Source organism: Erithacus rubecula (genome assembly GCF_903797595.1).
Source record: "Erithacus rubecula genome assembly, chromosome: 19".
NCBI classification, from domain to species: Eukaryota; Metazoa; Chordata; class Aves; order Passeriformes; family Muscicapidae; genus Erithacus; species Erithacus rubecula.
In genome coordinates this window covers 10,580,471-10,599,929 of record NC_136671.1, presented here as the reverse complement: position 1 = coordinate 10,599,929, position 19,459 = coordinate 10,580,471, and the positions used below count along the sequence as shown (strand labels likewise).

The 19,459-nt window shown below is 51.2% G+C and overlaps 2 protein-coding genes across 3 annotated transcripts in view; one reads left to right on the top strand and one right to left on the bottom strand.

Moving 5' to 3' along the window:
* Nucleotides 1–11,017, top strand: part of SETD1B (SET domain containing 1B, histone lysine methyltransferase) — a 47,070-nt gene extending 36,053 nt beyond the window's left edge. Inside the window, exons 13-18 of one of the 2 annotated variants that reach the window (XM_079322658.1) lie at nucleotides 1,737–3,281; nucleotides 4,589–4,755; nucleotides 4,988–5,119; nucleotides 5,223–5,342; nucleotides 5,673–5,810; nucleotides 6,446–11,017. In XM_079322658.1, the coding sequence (XP_079178784.1) occupies nucleotides 1,737–3,281; nucleotides 4,589–4,755; nucleotides 4,988–5,119; nucleotides 5,223–5,342; nucleotides 5,673–5,810; nucleotides 6,446–6,619 (2,276 nt within the window). In that variant the 3' untranslated portion in view covers nucleotides 6,620–11,017. Of the gene's footprint in view, nucleotides 1–1,736; nucleotides 3,282–4,588; nucleotides 4,756–4,987; nucleotides 5,120–5,222; nucleotides 5,343–5,672; nucleotides 5,811–6,445 lie in introns of those variants that run through there. The other variant, XR_013776422.1, reaches the window with a different exon arrangement.
* A 1,279-nt stretch (nucleotides 11,018–12,296) lies between these two features.
* HPD (4-hydroxyphenylpyruvate dioxygenase) lies at nucleotides 12,297–17,643 on the bottom strand. The gene is made up of 14 exons (XM_079322681.1): nucleotides 17,576–17,643; nucleotides 17,346–17,372; nucleotides 16,530–16,592; nucleotides 15,761–15,865; nucleotides 15,588–15,630; nucleotides 15,419–15,501; nucleotides 15,202–15,291; nucleotides 15,000–15,103; nucleotides 14,770–14,847; nucleotides 14,463–14,625; nucleotides 14,086–14,157; nucleotides 13,231–13,353; nucleotides 12,995–13,111; nucleotides 12,297–12,914 (listed from the first exon to the last, which is right to left on the bottom strand). Exons 1-14 carry the CDS (start codon nucleotides 17,576–17,578, stop codon nucleotides 12,804–12,806), a joined length of 1,182 nt encoding a protein of 393 aa, XP_079178807.1. The 5' UTR covers nucleotides 17,579–17,643; the 3' UTR covers nucleotides 12,297–12,803.
* Between the last annotated feature and the right edge of the window lie 1,816 nt (nucleotides 17,644–19,459).

Genomic DNA, 19,459 nt, shown 5'->3' with positions numbered 1-19,459 from the left:
AGTAAATTTTCTCCCAGTATCTCATATGTATGGATTTGCATTTCCCTCGTTCTCTTTCTTCTTCCAGTCTTGGCTCTAGGCTAGGGATTATCTGTACAGGGAAAGAGGCCTGTGCTGAACTTTCCTTCCTAGTAAGGAGCTTTACATGAGCCATCTGCTACTAAAAATACTGTGGTTACTGTATCCAGAATCTTATCCTGGGGCAGTTTAGTTGGAGTCCTGCAGGGTCTGAACAGTTGTCATCATCCAAGGGTGACTGATTGGGTGGTGTGGTGGCTGAAGCTCAAGATAGAAAAGCCATGGCTGCTAAAACAGAACAGGAATGTCACTACTGGCTCTTTTTGGTTTTAATATCAAAGCAGTGTGTGACAGGGAAGCTGCATGGGGCAGGTGAGTGGAGTCTCAGAGTTAGGTATGGTTCCTAATATTATTTGTGGGGGTTTTTGTCACCCACTCCTTTTAAATGAGTGATACTCTCTGGTTTTCTGGAAGAAGGAAATTGTCTTCAATCAATACAGAATTGTATTTAACCCAAGGAAATTGGAAATCTTTTACTAGAACAGGAGTGAGATGCATAAAGCTTGAGTAATTTGGCAACTGGGGAACATATAAAAGTTGAAATTGGAGCCAACAGGGAGGGCACATCTAGTGGAGCCTGCTGTGGAGCCTTGGGCAGCACTGGTGTCTAAGCATTAGGCAATGTTTTGCCATTTGGAGAGCTGGAAATCCAGTCCCTGCACAGGGCATCACTCCTTGCTTGCTGCAAAATCTGAAAGTCACAAAGAGGCAAAGTGTTAAACTGGGCAGGCAAAGAGGAACTGGTTTTGCAAAAATCCTGTCTAGAACAGGTCAGTGTGCCCAAGGAACATAAATTTGGAGACACCTGCATTTAAGCAACTTGACACGTGTAAAGAGCTTTGCAGGTAAGCTGTGGGAACAAACTCAAACTGCAGCAGTGTTCTTGGGCAGCCCAGCTCTGTCATACAGGACTTGAAAGGCTCAGACCCTTCTCCAGCAGCCCTGGTTTGTTCAGCACAAACAGGGAATGCTTCCCTTCCAACTCTCCAGGCATTTTCACCTCCTTTCATTCTCCCACTTGAAAATGTTATTTTGAGCTGCTTAACAAGATTCACCATTTATTCCTTTTGGACCTGGCCCTAAGTGGGTAAATAAACTCCAGACAAATGAGGCTGCTGCAAGGAGAGCAGCATATAAATTGCCTCATTGATACCATCTGAGTGTCTCCTCATCCATTACAAGGGCTTCATGTGTTGTTCAGGGGTGTTCTGCTATTCCCTTCACCACCCCCTCCTTGGAGAGCTGAGGGTGCTCCTTGGCCTGCAATTAGTAGAGTTCCCACATTAGAAGAGTTGATAGCTCTGGGCTCTGACAGCTCTCCTCCAAAATCCTCGCCCCACAATCCGCTCATTCCTTTAATGTCTGCACAAAAGGTTGTCAGGGCTTTTGAAAGCAGAGAAACCTTCGTTCTGGTCTGTGTTGTAGCTAATCCTCAAATTAATAGTGTGGGTTTTTTATGGTCCATTAGGAAAGTGTGTGGTAGTGTCTAATTACTCTACACTACGTGCCTCCAAAATGTAAAGCACTGGAGTTTTAAAGCCTCCCAGTGGAATTGAGCTGTTCTTTAATTGTGGCATCTTAAACATGTCTTTGCTAGCAAGTGGCAAGTAACCAAGTGGAGGCAAAGCTCCTGATTCTCCTCTCTGTTCCCCTTTCAGAGGAAGAGCCCGAACCCACTTCCATGCTGGAGCCAGAGGTACAGGAAGGTCCAATGCCCGAATCCCAAGATGAGGAGGTGGCTCTGTGCATCTCTGCTCCAGTGGGAGTCTTTGGAGAGCCTCTGCCCAGCAAAAGCAGCTTCTTTGGCAAGTGTGAGGAGAGCAGCTTGGAGGGCCGGGCTCAAGCCAGGGCGGAGGAGGAGGAGCGGCTGCCGCGCACGCCGGGGCGGGAGGCGATGATCCACCCCGACACAGAGACCCTCCTGCTTCCAGCCCACAAGGTGCCATCCTCCATGCTGCCCTTGCCATCCACTCCTGGCAAGGAAGAGCCTTTAGTCCCTCCAGAGAAGTTCCCTGAACAATTAATGGTGACCAAAGCGTCCGTGGAAGAGGAGATTCCCAGGACTCCCGGGCGGGACATTTTGGCCAAGTCTTCGCACCCCCTTGCCAAGTCGCAGAGCACGGACACTGTTCCAGCCACACCAGGGAGTGATGCTCCACTTACAGGAAGCAGCTTGACCCTCAGTTCCCCTCAAGTCCCAGGGAGCCCCTTTTCCTACCCATCCCAATCTCCTGGCATTAACAGTGGCATTCCTCGGACTCCTGGGAGAGATTTCAATTTCACGCCTACTTTCCCAGAGGCTGGTGCTACCATTCCTTGCCTTCTTCCTGGCAAGAAACAGTCAGAGGATGAGCTAGAAGAGAAAACCTTTAAAGAGCCTCTTGGTGCTTCCCTTACAATCAGCATGAACAGTGTTCCTTCCCCTATCCCCTTTGCCAGCCCCCCACAAGCAGATTTCCACATGGACATGGGTTTGCCACCTGATGAGCCAATACCTGTAGCAGCCCTGCCGTGCATGCATGGAGATGGAAGAATGCCCATCGAGGAATGCAAGGCAGAAGTAAAACCCAGTTTGCTGTCCCCAGATCTGCCCCCTGGGGCTTCTATTCTTCCTCCCCCACCACCTCCCTCTGTTCTTCCCAAAAGGAGGCCGGGTCGGCCGAGGCGGTCCCCACCTTCTGTCCTCTCGCTGGACGTGTACCCAGGCAAACCCATAGAACCTCCTCCCATGCCAGTGGCCTTGGTGGAAGGTGCTGTGGGCAAAGAGCTGCTCAGTGGACATCCCGATGCCTACTACGGACTGAAAGACCCTGAAGCCGTCCCCCTGGACTTCAGGAATGACGGTTTCCATGAGAAGATAGCAGCAGAGGCCGTGGCAGAGAAGCTGCCTTTCAAGGAGCTGGAGAACCAGTGGAACGAGGAGCTGAAGGAGGAGGAGGCTCTGGCGAGGCCCAAGCGGCAGTGGCGCAGGCAGAAGAAGCCGTCGGAGGAGCTGCCCCTGCTGCCCTCCCCCGAGTACTCCCCGCCCCGGCCGCAGTTCCGGCCGCGCTCCGAGTTCGAGGAGATGACGATTCTCTACGACATCTGGAACGGCGGCATCGACGACGAGGACATCAAGTTCATGTGCATCACCTACGACCGCTTGTTGCAGCAGGACAATGGTATGGACTGGCTCAATGACACCCTCTGGGTTTTCCATCCTTATATCCTTTCTGGCTGCGCTGGCGGCACGAGGGGTTGGTGGGAGAAGAAGTCGTTTACAGGAATAGTGGTTGCTTGGATGAGCAGGGAATTTTAGGCTGGTTTATTCTCTGAAGCTGCAGTACAAAAATACTGCAGAGGTGGCTGTTCTTGCTGCACGTTCAGTCTGGAAGTGCAGGGACAGTCTGTAGGCATCTCTTCTGGGGAGGTTTCCTTCCTAGTTTGAAGACCTGCTGTCTGCAATGTAACCAGACTTTTTTTTCCAGCTCGCCTGTGGAGTTTCTAGTCTGCGCTTACAGAGCTTTCACTCAGAGCTAAAACTTGCTGTAAAAATAATCTCACCATCTGTGCCCAAAACAATGAGTTAGTGCTTCTAGCAGCTTTAATTTGCTTTGAGTTTGAAATACTGATAAAATCAGTGGTTTCTAAGTGGCACATCAGGGCTCTGTGTGTGTGCAGCCACCAGGAGTGATCTCCAGAGCACAGCCTAAAAGACTATTCCAAAAACCTCAGAACTCTCCAGTACTGTTTTCAGGAAGGATGTACAGGTTTATGTCTTGAAGAAGACAAACACACCACCTTGTGTGTTGCTAGAGGTTGTGTGTTCAGATATCTTCATCCCTTGCTTCCTGCAAGACAGGAAAGCAAAACCAAAAAAGCCCAAACCACCTAAAAACAGTCAGTGACAACTAGCAAAACCCATAGTGAAAATAAATCTGTTTCCCTCTTGATAAGGATTACATTGTGATAGCAAAATTACATTCACTTTTTAAGCCACTTCAAATTCACCTTGAGTTTATCATGTGCCACACTGCATGGCAAGTATGACAGTACCTGCAGGCTCACCTGCTTTGCAGCCAACCCTCATCACTCTGGTTTTGAGGCCATCACCTCTTGGTTTTTATGGTCTCTCTGCTTCAGTTTTCTGATGTCAAGGATATGTTTTGCCTCACAGGGAGAATTTTTGGGTCTGTCTCAATTGTTGTAGCCTTCATGGCTGTGTTTGTGGGGTGAGCTGGCAGCAGTACAGCTCCACTGTCCTTCCAGGAGCCAAAGCACTGAAGGTGCCTTCAAACCTGAAGGTTTGTAAGGTGTTTCTGAAGGATTTTCTGATTTCCCAAGGCTGGTGAGAGCAGCAGCATCTCTCCAAGGCCTTTGGGCTGAGCAGCATCTCCACTGTAATGTTATTTTTTTGCAACCCCACAAAACCTTCCTGATTTTCCAGGCTCCTGGTGTTAGCTCCATGCGAGTCTATCAAGTTTAGTCTGATATCCACCTCTGGCTGTGTTTCTCCTTAACTTGTTGCCACCTACCAGCTTTTCTACCCCCAAGAAGAAGAAGCGGGACGACGGGATGCGGGAGCACGTGACGGGCTGTGCGCGCAGCGAGGGCTATTACAAAATCGACAAGAAGGACAAACTCAAATACCTCAACAACAGCCGAGCTTTTGCAGAGGAGCCTCCAGCTGACACACAGGTGAGGAATCCAGGAGTGCCAGGTGTGAATGGGATTTGGTGTGACACTGTCACACACAGTAGGTGCTTCCTGCCTTTTGGCAAGGAGGGAGAGGAAGCTGTGCTTGATTGTCCCGGGGTTGAGTGTTGATGTTTGATGTCAGGTGTTGTGTGGTGATGTGCTGTAGCACAGGGGGCTCACAGGGAGCCTGCAGGGTGTTGGGCCAGCTTTGATCAGCCATTTGTCCTCCCAGGGAATGAGCATCCCTGCCCAACCTCACGCTTCCACACGGGCTGGCTCCGAGCGGCGATCCGAGCAGCGCAGGCTCCTCTCCTCCTTCACTGGGAGCTGTGACAGCGACCTGCTCAAGTTCAACCAGCTCAAGGTACATCACCCCCTGCTGCAGATTCTGGACCCAAAGACATCTCTTTCTGTTCTCTGCTGTGGCTAATTCAGTGCTGGGGTTTGGGGGTGTTTTCTTCATGCAGTTCCGGAAGAAGAAACTAAAATTCTGCAAGAGCCACATCCACGACTGGGGCCTTTTTGCTATGGAGCCCATTGCAGCTGATGAGATGGTGATTGAGTATGTGGGTCAGAACATCAGGCAGGTGAGCTGGGGTGAAATCTGAGCAAAAACCAGCTCTGCAAGGAGCCCTTGAGTACAACAGAGAGGGTTGGAGTCCTGGGTTAGAGGCATCAGCTCTGTGGGCTGGGCAGAGGTTGGGATGTGGTTTGGAGGTACAAGGGTGGGAATTTCAACAACCCTTGGAAACAGAGCACTCAGGAGAATCCTCCTTGAGAAGCCCATCCTGAACCTGTGTGTTTCCAGTTAGGAGTGTGCTCTCTTGTGTGATGGGGATGTGCAAACCCCCATTGCCTGCACGAGCAGAGCTCAGGGGAGCCTTGTGTAGTGGCTGAGCCTGCCTGGGTCCCTGCAGGTCATTGCTGACATGCGTGAGAAGCGCTACGAGGACGAGGGCATCGGCAGCAGTTACATGTTCAGGGTGGATCACGACACCATCATCGACGCCACCAAATGCGGCAACTTTGCCAGGTTCATCAACCACAGCTGCAATGTGAGTATGGGCCCCTCACCTGCCATGGGCTCCTGAGAGACCCTGGGGGGCTCAGGGGTGGCAGGGCTGTGATTAAATGTTAATGAGCCACAGCAGGTCAGAGCAGGGGCTGTAGTGTAGTGGTTTGAGAAATGAGACGTGCAGGGAGACTGGGTGCACTCAAGAGCCCTCCTGGCTGTCTTGGGAGACCCTGATGGACACTGAGCAAGCAAATCTAACAAATATTTCCTTAAAACATACCAAATTTCAGCTGTGGGAATAGTCTCCTTCTAGTGTCTGCATGGGAAATTATTCCCTGCTGTTTCCCCCTCTGCTCTGTGCTGCAGTCTGCACTCAGACTTGCCTGCCTGGCCAGATTGTGATTATTGAGCTTCTCTTACCCTGTGACAAACTTGTTGGAACATCATCCAGGCTCTTTTGCTCCACGAATGACCAGAATTTGGATATTTTGGAGCAGCACAAGGGGCTGCTCTATTTTCTGGTTTCACACCTCCCTCCCTAGGTTTGCCCTGAGCCCAGGCTCTGGAAGCATGGCCAGGGATGTCTCAGGAAGGGACTGCCCTGTTTTATTTTACCTTAAAATCATTGTGTGGAGGCTGGCCCTCACACCATGCCCTGTTCTGTCACCATTGCAGCCAAATTGTTATGCTAAAGTGATCACGGTGGAGTCACAAAAGAAGATCGTTATCTACTCCAAGCAGCACATCAGTGTGAACGAGGAAATCACCTACGACTACAAATTTCCAATTGAGGATGTAAAAATCCCGTGTCTCTGTGGCTCTGAGAACTGCAGGGGAACCCTGAACTGAACTCGAGGTTTCTCATCACACTTGCACCTTCGGCCATGTCAAAACTGTGGTAACCAGGTGTGGTTGCACTTTGCCAAAAAAAAAAAAAAAAGGAGAGAAAAAAAAAAAAAAAAAAAAAAAAAGGAAGAAAAAAAAAATTTAAAAGCAAAAAATACTTACCAAAAAAAAAAAAAGGAAAAAGAGAAGACAACCAAGCAAGTTTCGCACTTCTGCCAGGATCATGAGTGAAGCAAAAAGCGCACACAGGACTGTTCATGTTTCAGGTGCTTTTTCCTTTTCAGATCCAACACGCACACAAAAAGGTGGCTACCTTTTGTGGCATGGTCTATCCAAACACTAGCTTCTCTGTTCAGTCCCTGCAGCAATGCTCCATCATGGGATAATGGTACCTTTTTTTTTTTTTTAATTGTTCTTGTAAACCTTCATCTTTTCATAAATGCTGCTACCTTTTTCTCATCAGTTTTTCGTTGGTTGAAAAAGACATTCAACGTTTAAATGTGAAGCAGAGACTGAAAATGCCATATGGGGTTTGTTGGGAGCTTGATTGGCTGAAATTGCACAGATTTCTCAGAGTAAGCTGTAAATAAATGTAAGGTTGATGTTACAGAGCAAGCCAGAGGCTTGAGGGTGTGTGAATGGGTGTGTGTGTGCTGGGGGTGTGTGTGTGTGGAGATGTGAGACTGTCCTGCCTTTTCCTTAGGGATGAGCCTGAACAAGGCCCCTCAGCCAGGCCCTGGGGCAGAGCCAGGTCAGCCAGAGCTCAGCTCCCCTCCCTGGGCTCCCCTCTCATTTTCTATGCCATGCTGGTCCATGGGGGATCAAAACCTCTGCAGCTGCAGGTGAGAAATCCTTGGATACTTCAGTCACTGGGAGAAGTGGAGTCAGCTGAGCAGCTGTGGCATCGTGTGGCCTTTGGGGATGCCCATTCCCTGGGGATGGGCTTGTCTTGCTTGCAGGAGAGGCTGATTAAATGGACAGCTCAGCCCCTGTTTGTGCTGTAGAAATCCTGCCCTGCTTGCAAGCAAGGACTATGGCCCACGTTTGCAGCAGGATTTTTGTCCTGTGCATGGGAAACAGGCTGATGGGTGACTTGTATTCATTTTTTCTCACTTTCATCTGCATTTTCCCTGCCCTTCCAGTGTTTTACGTGGAGTATTTGCTCTGTCCTTGGATGTGGGAGATGCCTCTTGTGATAGGAACAAGCTGTGCCCTGCTGCTCTCCTCCCTCTGTTACTCAGTAACTTGGCCTGGGGATGGTCCCATCCCTCCAGAAAATCCTGGTAAAAGTGTCCCTGAGAGCAATCCTGTCCCCCCATCTACAGCATGGAAATGAATGCTTCTCTAAATTTGGAAGGCATGTTTTAAAATTATTTCTCAATATATTTTGTCCTTGTAGATGTGCTGAGGTGAAGGTTGCAGTTCTTCAAGAGGTTCCATTTACAAATAGGACAAAACACCAAAATAAAAAGTTATTTGGATGAGATCTGGAGATGTTGCACCACTGTTCAGGTATAGACAGGATCAGGTTTTCAATTTGCATTGAATTTCTCCTGCTTTAATAGAGATTAGTCATACTAAAGCCTTTTTAATTGGCTTGTAAGGGGAAGTTGCAATGTCATTATGAAATGGGAAGATTATCTGCATAACTAAACCCCTTCTCCCCACAGAACAAATTGCACAGCTGTATTCTTGTATTCTTTCCAAACCTCCACGAGCTGAGGTGACAACCTTGCAAAAGAGGTTCCTGGAAGTTTTTTCAGCTGTTCCATGGAATTGCCAGGCCTGCATTGCTGTGTGGAGCTTGTAATGTAGGTTAGACCTCTGCCTCTGAATTTCTCCTCCAGACAAAAGGCCTGAGAGAGCAGGAACACACAGACTGCTACAAGCTGCCTTAATTCCAGCTGTGTTTCTGTCTGAGGGTGAGCAAATTGTCTGTGAGATTGGACAGCCCATGGTCCATCTCTGCTTTTGTTTCAGTTCAGTTTTGTTGTTCCTCCTCTTTCTTCACAAATCTCTCCAGCACCTGGGTGTTGGTGACCCAGAACCTAAAATTGTGAGAAGCACAAGTTTCTGTCACTGAATGTTGGTTGGAGCTGCATTTGGGAGTTAAACCAGCTGCTCAGTTTAGTTGTTTTGTTTTTTTTTGAATGAGATTCAATGTGTTGGCATCTCCACAGCTTGGCCTTTGAAGGCTTTGGAAATGCATGGAAGTTTCCTGTGGGTCAGAACTGAAGCCCCTGTCCTTGGCCTTGTCCCTCTCTGCTCCATCAAACCAGTGCATTCAGGGTGGATTTGTGGGGTGGGGACACCCCAGCCCTGAGAACCTGCTGGCAGTTCTGTTTCCCAGCATATCTGTGTGCCCTGGATGGGATCAGCCCCTGCAGTTTGCCTTAATCCTGGTGAGGAAAGTGGGGAGGAAGGTCACTGTCACCTTCAGGTCCTTCACTGTGTGTTTTTGGGAGCACCAAAGGGATTTGGATGCCCAAGACCACGAGCACCTAAATCACTTGGGTACTTCTGAAACTGCCTGTAATCCATCCCCTTTTAGGATCCCAGACAGATAATGTGAATTTTTAGAAGAGTTGAGCTTGCAGGAGTTCCCCAGGAACAAACAGAGCTGTTGAAGCCACAGCACTTCTGAAAAATCATGTTAGGTCTGATCTCAAAGCCAAACCTGAGGCTTCTCATTTTTCCCCCACAAATCTTGGCTTGCAGACTCCTGGCTGGGAGATATTTCACCTTGGGCTGGGAAGCTGCCTGGACCTCCAAACAAATCATTTTATGTGAGGCCTCCCAAGTCTGCTGCAGTGATTTCCAGGGGTGCCCTGTCCCATGGGGTGTCCTTACAGGCACAGATGTGTTTTGGAGATGCCTCAAATCCTTTGCCCTGCACTTGGCAAGGGATGGGATGAGAGGAGGGCAGGAGCTGTGTGGTTCAGCACAGGCTCCCTGCACCCCATGGAAACAGGGACAGGGACAAAGAGGAACCTCACCAGCACAAGGGGCTTTTTGTCCACTGAAAAATCATGTCCAAATTTATTGTCACTTCAATTTGAGCCTAAGACAAAAATAAAGAGAGACATTTACAGTGCTCCCTGCAAAATTCCATCTCACTGAGAGGAATGACCCAAGAGAACAGAGCAAAATTTGAGTGATCTGGGACTCTGGGGGGTCCAGGAGGGGATGGGGCTCATCCTGCAGGTATTTCTATTGTATAGAGCAGCTTATTTCTACAAGGAAAGAAAAAACAACCATCAGTTTTAAACTCCAGCAAATTACACAGTAGTTTCAGTTCTGGTTTTTGTGACCTTTTTCAGGGATCATTTCAGTGCATTTCTGTACTTAATAAAAATTTAAGGAAAAAAAAAGGATTTTGAAGTATAAAAAAAATGCATCTTCTGTACATAGATGAACTCAAGAATCTTCTCTTCAAACACTGTTTCTTGTAGAAACATGTCAAAATTTTTTTGCTGATTTCTTTGTACTTCAAGAGCATGTAAATAGTTTATTAAAAGTGACTATTGTAATTTGGAGTTCTTTTTAAACAGATTCCAGCTCTAAATCATGTCAAGATGGGGAGGAAGAAGGACTGAGTATAGCAAAGGAGCTGGTGGCATTTACAGCTTGTGTCAAGCTTTGTATAATGTAAATTCTGTATAAATATGGGGTTTTTTTGTCAAATAAATAGATTAAATTAGAAGCATTAAGAAACTGAAGACAAAAAATTGCCAAGTCAAGGCTTCTTCTTTCCCCCCCTCCCTCAGTCTGAAACCTATTGTGCAAAATCTATTTATTTCAAGCGAGGAAAAGTGTACAGTCTAATAGACACCCTAAAATGTATTTAAGTGAATTTGCAACTGGATTTTTTCAGTTTAATATTTGTTTTGTTTTTATGAGTTTTTTTTTTTCCTCCTTAATTGCCACTGTAGGATTTGTCCAAGTGAAAAGAAACACATCAAGAAGGACACTGTCAAACAATGGGGCAGTTTTAAAGCAAAGTGGAAGAACACCCAGCTCCCAATTCTTGCAGTTTTCTGGGTTTAATTCCCAGCGTGGAAATCAAGGGCCTCCTTTAAAAGTAGGCAGGTCAAATTGTTTGCAATAAATTAATTTTTTTTTTCCTAAGTTCCTTTAAAAAAAAAAAAGAACAACTCTGCTTTGAAGATTTAGGATTTCTGCTTTTTCTTTTGTTAAGCAAATTTATAAATTTAGGGATGTTTTGTGCATATAGAATCTGTCACCAGTATGTATCTTGTTTTGAAGAAAGTGTTTTTGTTGTGGATGTGTCATGCTGTATATATTTGTTCATATTTTTGTGAATTGAATACTATGTACCATTGTATTATAGTAACTTTTATAAAGCAAACCATAAATATACTGACTTTTCTTACAGAAAAATTATGTTGTGCTGAATATATTACCAGGGCAGCTTTATGCTCTTAGACCTGTGCTGGGAGCTGTGAGAGCTCAAGGAGGCAGATGCAGAGCAAGAACAGTGTGAAGAACTGATTTTCAGCAAAGTTCACTGAAAATATTAATTCTGGTGAGCAGGATATGAATTTAAGCAACAGTATATTGTATGAAAGAAATATGTGAGTGATTTAGTCTATGAACTTTAAGAAATGTCTCATTATTAACAATCTTGACAGCCCTGGAGAGCTGAAGCAGAGCCCTCCTGACAGTGAACCAGTGATCCAAACATTCCAACCTCTGCAGGTGAGGGCTCCCTGCTCCTGCAGCTTTTGCTCTGAGTTTATATCCTTTTTTTATTTATTTCTTTTTGACTTTATGGAGGCAGAAGCCCTTAACCACCAGGTGAAGTGTCAGTGATGTGTGAGGCTGTTGTGGCCAGAGGCTCTTTGCTTTCCCTCTTTTAAAATCAGTTTATTCAAATTGCCAGGAGTTGGATTTGGATGATCCTTGTGGGTCCCTTCCAGGATATTCTGTGTTTGTGTGAAATCTGGATTAGTTCTGCTCCCTGGCATGCAGAGAAGGGGGAGCTGCTCAGGTTTGGCCCATGTACCCTTCCCCAGTGGGGGGGTCACAGTGGCCTCTGAGCTTTTATTTAAGCAGGAATAGCTGGAGCAGGGGCAGTGGAATGGCTGATGGAGGAGGAGGAGACAGCTCAGCTCCTGCATTCCTCAGGTGAGCACAGGCAGAGCTGCAGAACAGCCCCAGCTCAGGGCTCAGCCAGGAGGGGCTGGGATGGGGCTGGGGACAGGACTCGTGTCCTGAGCTGGGGGTAAGCAAGGTTTGGGCTCTGAGAGCTCCTGTGCTGGGGAACTGCACCAGGGGGGCTGTGCAACAGTGGGGAGACCCCAGGGTGTCCTCCAGCAGCAGCTGGGCTGAGGGTGGGGACAGGGAGTGCTGGATCTGCAGCCCCTGGGAGCACAGGGACTGCTCAGGGCACACGTGTCAGAAAAGGGATTTATTGTGCAGGGGAGGAATTCCCCGTGCAAAGGACAGTGACAACACCAGAGCAACACCCAGAGGGGACTTTGCACAGGCAGCCAGGATCTGAGCCAAGGAATCACTGCCAATGGCAGCAATTACTGCTTGGAACATGGGAGAAACCCCAACCCATCATCAGTGCAGGAATTCACAGGTATTACAGCAAGGCTGTGTTGCCTTGGGAAGGCTGAAATATGTAAATGCAATTAATTCTCATTCCAGAGTGTTGGAGCTACCCTAAAACCATGTTTATTCTCAGCAAATTCAAAGTCAAGATTTAGTCTAAAAGCAATTAAACCAAAATCTTACAAAAGGAGATGAGCAGAGAGGCAAACGCCTCCGTGCTTTCGCAGCTTCCCGTGTAGCTAAAATTAAAACTTTGGATAGACTAAATTTGAGCACTCCCAGTTGTTTCTTCTGTCTTCCTCTGTAGCTGCATGTCTTTGGCACATGCCTTAAATCTGCCCTTTGTTAAGAATTCCATGGTTTGGACCAGATTAAGCTGTTTTTGAGAGTGTGTTTGCTATTTCCCACGCCCCGTTTCCCAGGAAGTCACTGAAGGGCAGTGCCAGGGCTGGGAGAGGTGTTGGGTCCTTTTACATTGTCCAGCTTGGCAGTGGCTTCCCTGGCTTTGTGGCACTCAAGTCTGGGCTATTTACCAAAACACTGGGTGTTTCCCAGTTCATTTGGGATTCAGCTCCTTAGGGATGAGGGTGGCACCTGCTGCCATCCTCTACATCCTCCTGGTCTCCCCATTGGCCTCCAGGACAGTCAGGTTTCCTCTGGCATCCTGATCCATTTCTATGGCTTCAAACAGAGACTTGAAGTTCCCAGCACCGAAGCCCTGAGGGGACAGCAGTGTTACCCAGGCCTTGGTGGCCTCAGGGCTCGTGGCCAGGATCACTGGGAGATCCTCAAACCAACCTGGTGGTTGTGCCTCTGGATCACCTCCAGAAACACCGTGGGTCTGTCTTGAACTGGTTTGGTGAAGATCTGGAGCAAGTAGCCTTTTTCATCAAAATCCACCAGGATTTTCAGTTCCTGGAGAAAAGAAATGATGTGACAGGTCCAAGACCCAGAGAGGAGCAAGTGGAGCTCTCTGTGTCACTCACATCCCTGCAGGGCACTTGGGGGAGCAGCCTTGTCCCCCTCTGACTCACCGCCAGCTTGTCAATGTTCTCCTTCACTTTGATTTTGGCAGTTTTGAGCCTCTCCCTCAGCGTCTGGTAGTAGCTGGAGGGCACATCCATGAACTGCATGCCCCTCTGCTTCAGGTTGGTGATCTGCAAGGCAGGGGAGACCCAGCAGGGCTCAGTCTGGGAGGGGTCTGTGCCAGGAGCATTTCCTGGGATGGGCAGTGTTGGGACACAGATGCTTTCCCATGGCATTGGCCAACCCCGAGCACGAGAACCTGGCTCATCATTTCACTCTGCACCAGGAATGGGCAGACCCAAGATGCCCTTCCCAGGCACTGCAGAGAGCTGGGCAAGGATCATTTGTCTGCTCTGATCTGATACCTCTGGTGGCTCTTTGGTCTGGAGGGGACCCCAAAGGTGGGTGCTCAGCAGCAGCTGGGCTCAACCCAGACCTGTCCCTGCCCCAGTTGAAGGTGGTTGATGGGCTGTGGGGCTCAGCCTGGCAGCCTGAGTCCCACCAAGCACCCTGCAAGGGCAGAGGTGCCACCAAGGGCCCTGCGACCTCAGTTGCTTTAAGCTGGAGGTACAGACAGCTCACAGGTGCAGGCAGGTCCCTTTGCAGTGACTCCCTGGGCAGTTAATCCTGGTTGTAAAACAACCACAAAGCCCTTGTGCTCTGTCCTTGTACCCTGACAGGGTCATGGTCCACCCTGACAAGCACTGTGCCCAGAGCTGGGGCAGGAGGGATCCCAGGGCAGGGGATCCCAGGGCAGGGGGGTTCCAGGGCAAGGGGGGTCCCAGGGCAGGGGATCCCAGGGCAGGGGGGGGTCCCAGGGCAGGGGGAGGTCCCAGGACAGGGGATCCCAGGGCTGCACTCACTGCTGAGATGATGTCAGAGGTGTTCAGTGCGATGTGCTGGACTCCAGCCCCTCCATAGTAATCAATGTATTCCTACAGGGAAAAGATGTCACCATGGCCGTGACAACACAGCCACTGTAGATTGGTGTGGGCTTATAAACAAGCAGGAAAGATCAGCCCAGGGGCACCATGGAACAACAAAGACACTGTTGGTGAGAATGGGGTAAAAAGCAGCTCCCCCAGGGTTTGTCAGAGCCAGGATTGATTTCTAGCAGCCACTTTAGCACAGCAGGTCTGCTCTGGCTGCAAATCACTGACCCTTGGTCCATTTTCCTTCACTAAGATTCCCCTGGGAGTGGAGGCAGCCAGATGGCTCAACCACCAGCTCAACCATTCACCTGAATCTGGGATTTCTTCTTGCCAGGTGCTGGCTCATTGATGGGCATTTTAATGGTCTCCTCATAGTTGGTGACCACGATGGAGCGCAGGGCACTGAACTCGGTGTGCAGCTGCTTGTCATCCACTGACCAGAAGCGATGGAAGAGAAGGTTCTTCTGGTACCTGCCCAGGTCACAAGGGGCACAACTGAGCCCTTGCTCCATCCCCACAGTAACGAAACTCTGCTCTGCCTTCATCAGCCCTAGCCACCCCTGTCAGAAGCAGCAGAGCTCCATCCCACCTCCCACCAGCTCTCCCCACTCTTACCAGTCTGCCACTGGGACCATCTGGAGGTCAGGCTGGTTCCCCACAACATGATCAACAAAGCTGAGCTTGGTGCTTGGTCTGTGGGGGGAGCCAAGGAAGGTCTCAGCCAGGCTCAGGGGTACCCCACAGCTCAGGGGGCCCCAGGGCAAGGCAGTGGGGACCTGTCCTGCTCCTCGTGGGACATGCCACCACAACACAGAGTGAAGCAGGACCCTCTGGAAAGTACTCACAGCTTGGACAGCAGGGGGTCCTTGAAGAGGGGTGGGTGGTACCCAGGGAGGAACAGGCCCTTGTAGTTGATGTTTTCTATCAAGGTGTGGGTGGTGTCACCGTACTGCGAGGGGTGAAATTGGTTGTGTTTGTTTATGGGGGGTCTCTCAGGTGCAGCCAGCCCCACAACCCGGCCCTGCCCTGCCCTGCCCTGCCACTCACCGTCTGGATCACTGCAAACTTCACCTTCCCAAATTTGTCCTGCTCCACCCACGGCTCCTTCACCACCACAGCACCACGCTCCTTGGCTTTCTGGGCAGAAGGAGAGAGACCTTGTTCTGCCACAGCTCCCCTGGGCCAGGGGGAGACATCCCCAGGCCCTCCCTGCCTCCCTCACCATTTTGGGGGGCTCTATGGGAGGGGTGGAGGGGCTGCCCACCTGCACGATGAAGTCACAGTCCTCCACTTCGAAGGCGACGTCCTTCACGCCATCGCCGTGCTTCACCAGGTGCTCCCCCATCTCTGTGGAGCAGGAGCAGCCATGGGCCTGAGCAGGACTGCTCTGCTCTGCCAGGGCCATTTCCCACCCCCTCCCCACAGACACCTACCCTCGTTCCCGGGGTTCAGAGCGGAGGAGAAAACAAACACGATCTGCCGAGGAAGGGGAGGAGAGGTGAGGGTGCAGCCTCTGAGGAGGGTGATGGTTCTCACGGTGGGTTTGGCAGCAGCCTCATGTCTGACACCACCTCACCCTTCCCTGCCCTGCCAGGGCCTCCCTTACCTTGTCCTGCTTGACAGCATGTGACACCAGCTCCCTGCTGCCGGTCTCCAGCCCGCGGTACGCCAGCTCCTCGAAGCCCAGCTTGTTGCAATAGTAGGATGCAGCCTGTGGGCAGGGAAGGGTCCCCCTGGCTGAAGCTGCAGTGCTGCTGGCCCACAGGCCTTGGGGAACAGCCACCATGGCAGGTGCAAGTCACACTTGCCCTGTGTGTGTGTGTGAGAACAGGCAGCAGCTTCTCTGCCTCCTCCAGCAGCCCAGGGGCAGCAGAGGCGAGAAAGGGCTGGGATTGAGGAAAAAGCCCAAATTCAGAGGGAAGTGCTGCCTCCAGAGCTTTCTGTGGGGGCTGCCACAGAGCAGGAAACATTTCTGCGTGTCCCGTTCTGCAAGGCTGGGTGAAAAGCAGCTCGGGTGTGAAGCAGAGGGGTGTTTAATCCGCCCAGGCTCAGGCCCGTGCAGCGCTGCGGCCGCAGCTGAGCCGGTTCATGTCCCCCGGCCCTGCGCACGCCCCCGCAGCCGCCCCTCGCCTTGCGCAAGGGCCACCAAGGCCAGCGCCGGGCTCGGGGACAGCGGCACATCCCGGCCGGGGCTGCGGGATGGGCCAACGCCCCCCGGGCAGCCAATGCCCGCAGCGCCGGGCTGTCCTGGGGGAGGTGACTCCTGGCTCAGGTGTCCCCTGGCTCAGGTGTCCCCCGGCTCAGGTGTCCCCCGGCTCAGGTGTCCCCTGGCTCAGGTGTCCCCTCACACGTGCCTGGCGGCCACCGCCTCTCACCTGCTTGGCATTGCCGACCCAGAAGGTGATGGAGTGGAAATGGATGAAGCGGCCTCGTTGGGGCTAAAAGGAAGGGAAAACAGGGCTGAAAGCTGCTGCTGCTGCTGCCTTTCCTGCAGCTCAGCTCTGGAGCAGAGAGAAGCAGCAGCTGTGACACTGAAAATGCATCTCCTGCAAATGCATCTGAACTAACTGGGTGGAACAGCCCCCAAATGGTGATTTTCCAAAATGCTTTACAGTCAAGTCCCGCAGGATCCTGCACTGCAGGAAGGTACAAAGCACTGATTTGCCTTTGCCCACAGCCACACTCCCAGTTCTCCCAGTGCCCCCCACAAGTGGCTGCCCACCTGCAAACCTTGCTGTGTTAAAGATTAATTCTTCCACAAAAGCTCTTACACAACCACCAGGGCCAGGACAGATCCCTGTCTGCTCTGTTCCCCACCACTGCCCAGCCTGGCACAGGGCACCCACCGCTGGAAACACGTTGAAAGTGAAAAAGGTGGCAAAAAATGCAGCATTTGGAAATAAATGCTGCATGGAATGAGGATTCTGCTTAAAGCTTGGTTGGACTGAGAAATATCCATCATCTCCTGTTTGTCACTCTCCTCCCAAACCAGAAATTTCAATGATTAATACTAATACTGATACTAATAGCGATACTAATACTGATACTAATATTAATTTACAATGAGGATCTCATGTGGCCTATCTAGAGCAGTTTTACTCCTGATTTCAACAGGTAATGGATATAATCTGCAGTAACATGACCGATGTTTCACACCAGGCAGAGGGGCAGGACAGAGACACGACTCTTACCTTTTCTCCCTTGTCTGTGTAGGACGTCTGAAAGAGAATGAGAAAAGAGACATTAAGGGGACAGGCAGGTAGAGCAGCCCCCAGGGAGCTGAATCCAAAGGTCAGGCTGTGAGGAACAGCTCTGCTGTGCCACTTCCAGCACAGCCACTGGAAAATCCCAATTCAAGCAGAGCTTAAACCTCCCAAGGAACCCCCGAGGTCTGAATTAATTTCCATCTGCTGCCCCTCACCATTTTTGTGACCTGGCGATGCGACAGGAGCAAAGAGAGCGCAGCAACGGGAGGGGTTCCAATATAACAGCGGGAGGGGGAGGCTCCTCCTCGGCCCCACCTTCTGCCCCCACCAACCCAGCGATGTGTTTGCTCTGGGCTGGAGCTGCCCGGCCTGGCACTGGGGCCGTGTCACGGGGGCGCGGCGGTGGCACCGCGGGCTGGACGCGGACGGTGGCGAGGGTGGCTGCAGCACGTGAGGCTTGCGGAGGGCTGGGACCCGCTGACCCCGCAGCCAAACCTGCCCCGAGGGTGCCGGGGTCACAGGGGGTGGCGCAATTCGGGCAGCACATCCCCCGCTGCCCCTGGGGACATTGCCCCCGCCCTGGGGACATGCCATCCTGGCCAGCGCTGAGCCAGGACAGCCGCAGAGCCCGCCTGCGTTTGTGGGGGTGTCTGGGTGCCACCTCCAGCCCCGGTGAGCCCAGCGCTGTAGGGACCCCAAAATGTGGGACAGCAGGAGGAGGGGGCAAGGGATGGCCCTGCCGGGGCGACACCAGTGCACAAACTCCACCTGACCGGGAGTGTGGGACGGCTGAGCCACCAGCAAGGCCAGGGAGGATGAGCACAGGGGGCTTTGGGGGTGCCAGGGGCACGGGGGTCCCGCGGTGGGGCTGTCCCCTGCTGCCACACTGCTGGGACATGGATGCCATGCTGGGGCACAGACTGGAGAGGGGCCAGCAGCAGGGACGGCTGTGGTGTACACCAGTGATGGTGACACCGCCGTGCCACACCATGTCAACATCAAAGCTGTGTAACTCACTGACAGTGACACTGCTGTGCCACTCCATGTCACCTCCAAAGCTGTGTAACTCACTGACAGTGACACTGCTGTGCCACTCCATGTCACCTCCAAAGCTGTGTAACTCACTGACGGTGACACTGCTGTGCCACCGCATGTCACCTCCAAAGCTGTGTAACTCACTGACGGTGGCACTGCTGTGTCACCCCATGTCACCTCCAAAGCTGTGTAACTCACTGACGGTGGCACTGCTGTGCCACCCCATGTCACCATCAAAGCTGTGTAACTCACTGACGGTGGCACTGCTGGGTCACCCCATGTCACCATCAAAGCTGTGTAACTCACTGACGGTGGCACTGCTGGGTCACCTCATGTCACCATCAAAGCTGTGTAACTCACTGACAGTGACACTGCTGGGTCACCCCATGTCACCACCAAAGCTGTGTAACTCACTGACGGTGGCACTGCTGGGCCACCCCATGTCACCACCAAAGCTGTGTAACTCACTGACGGTGGCACTGCTGTGCCACCCCATGTCACCTCCAAAGCTGTGTAACTCACTGACGGTGGCACTGCTGTGCCACCCCATGTCACCACCAAAGCTGTGTAACTCACTGACGGTGGCACTGCTGTGCCACCCCATGTCACCTCCAAAGCTGTGTAACTCACTGACGGTGGCACTGCTGTGTCACCCCATGTCACCACCAAAGCTGTGTAACTCGCTGACGGTGGCACTGCTGTGTCACCCCATGTCACCACCAAAGCTGTGTAACTCACTGACGGTGGCACTGCTGTGCCACCCCATGTCACCACCAAAGCTGTGTAACTCACTGACAGTGCCACTGCTGTGTCACCCCATGTCACCACCAAAGCTGTGTAACTCACTGACAGTGACACTGCTGTGCCACTGCATGTCACCACCAAAGCTGTGTAACTCACTGACGGTGGCACTGCTGTGCCACCCTATGTCACCTCCAAAGCTGTGTAACTCACTGACAGTGACACTGCTGTGTCACCCCATGTCACCACCAAAGCTGTGTAACTCACTGACAGTGCCACTGCTGTGTCACCCCATGTCACCACCAAAGCTGTGTAACTCACTG

What these genes read in the sequence shown, in the direction of transcription:
- HPD (XM_079322681.1), bottom strand. An exon ending in ATGCTGTCAAGCAGGACAAG is followed by an intron (nt 15,631 to 15,760) that starts GTAAGGGAGGCC and finishes CTTCCTCGGCAG; the next exon opens with ATCGTGTTTGTTTTCTCCTC. An exon ending in GACCCCCTGCTGTCCAAGCT is followed by an intron (nt 14,848 to 14,999) that starts GTGAGTACTTTC and finishes CTCCCCCCACAG; the next exon opens with ACCAAGCACCAAGCTCAGCT.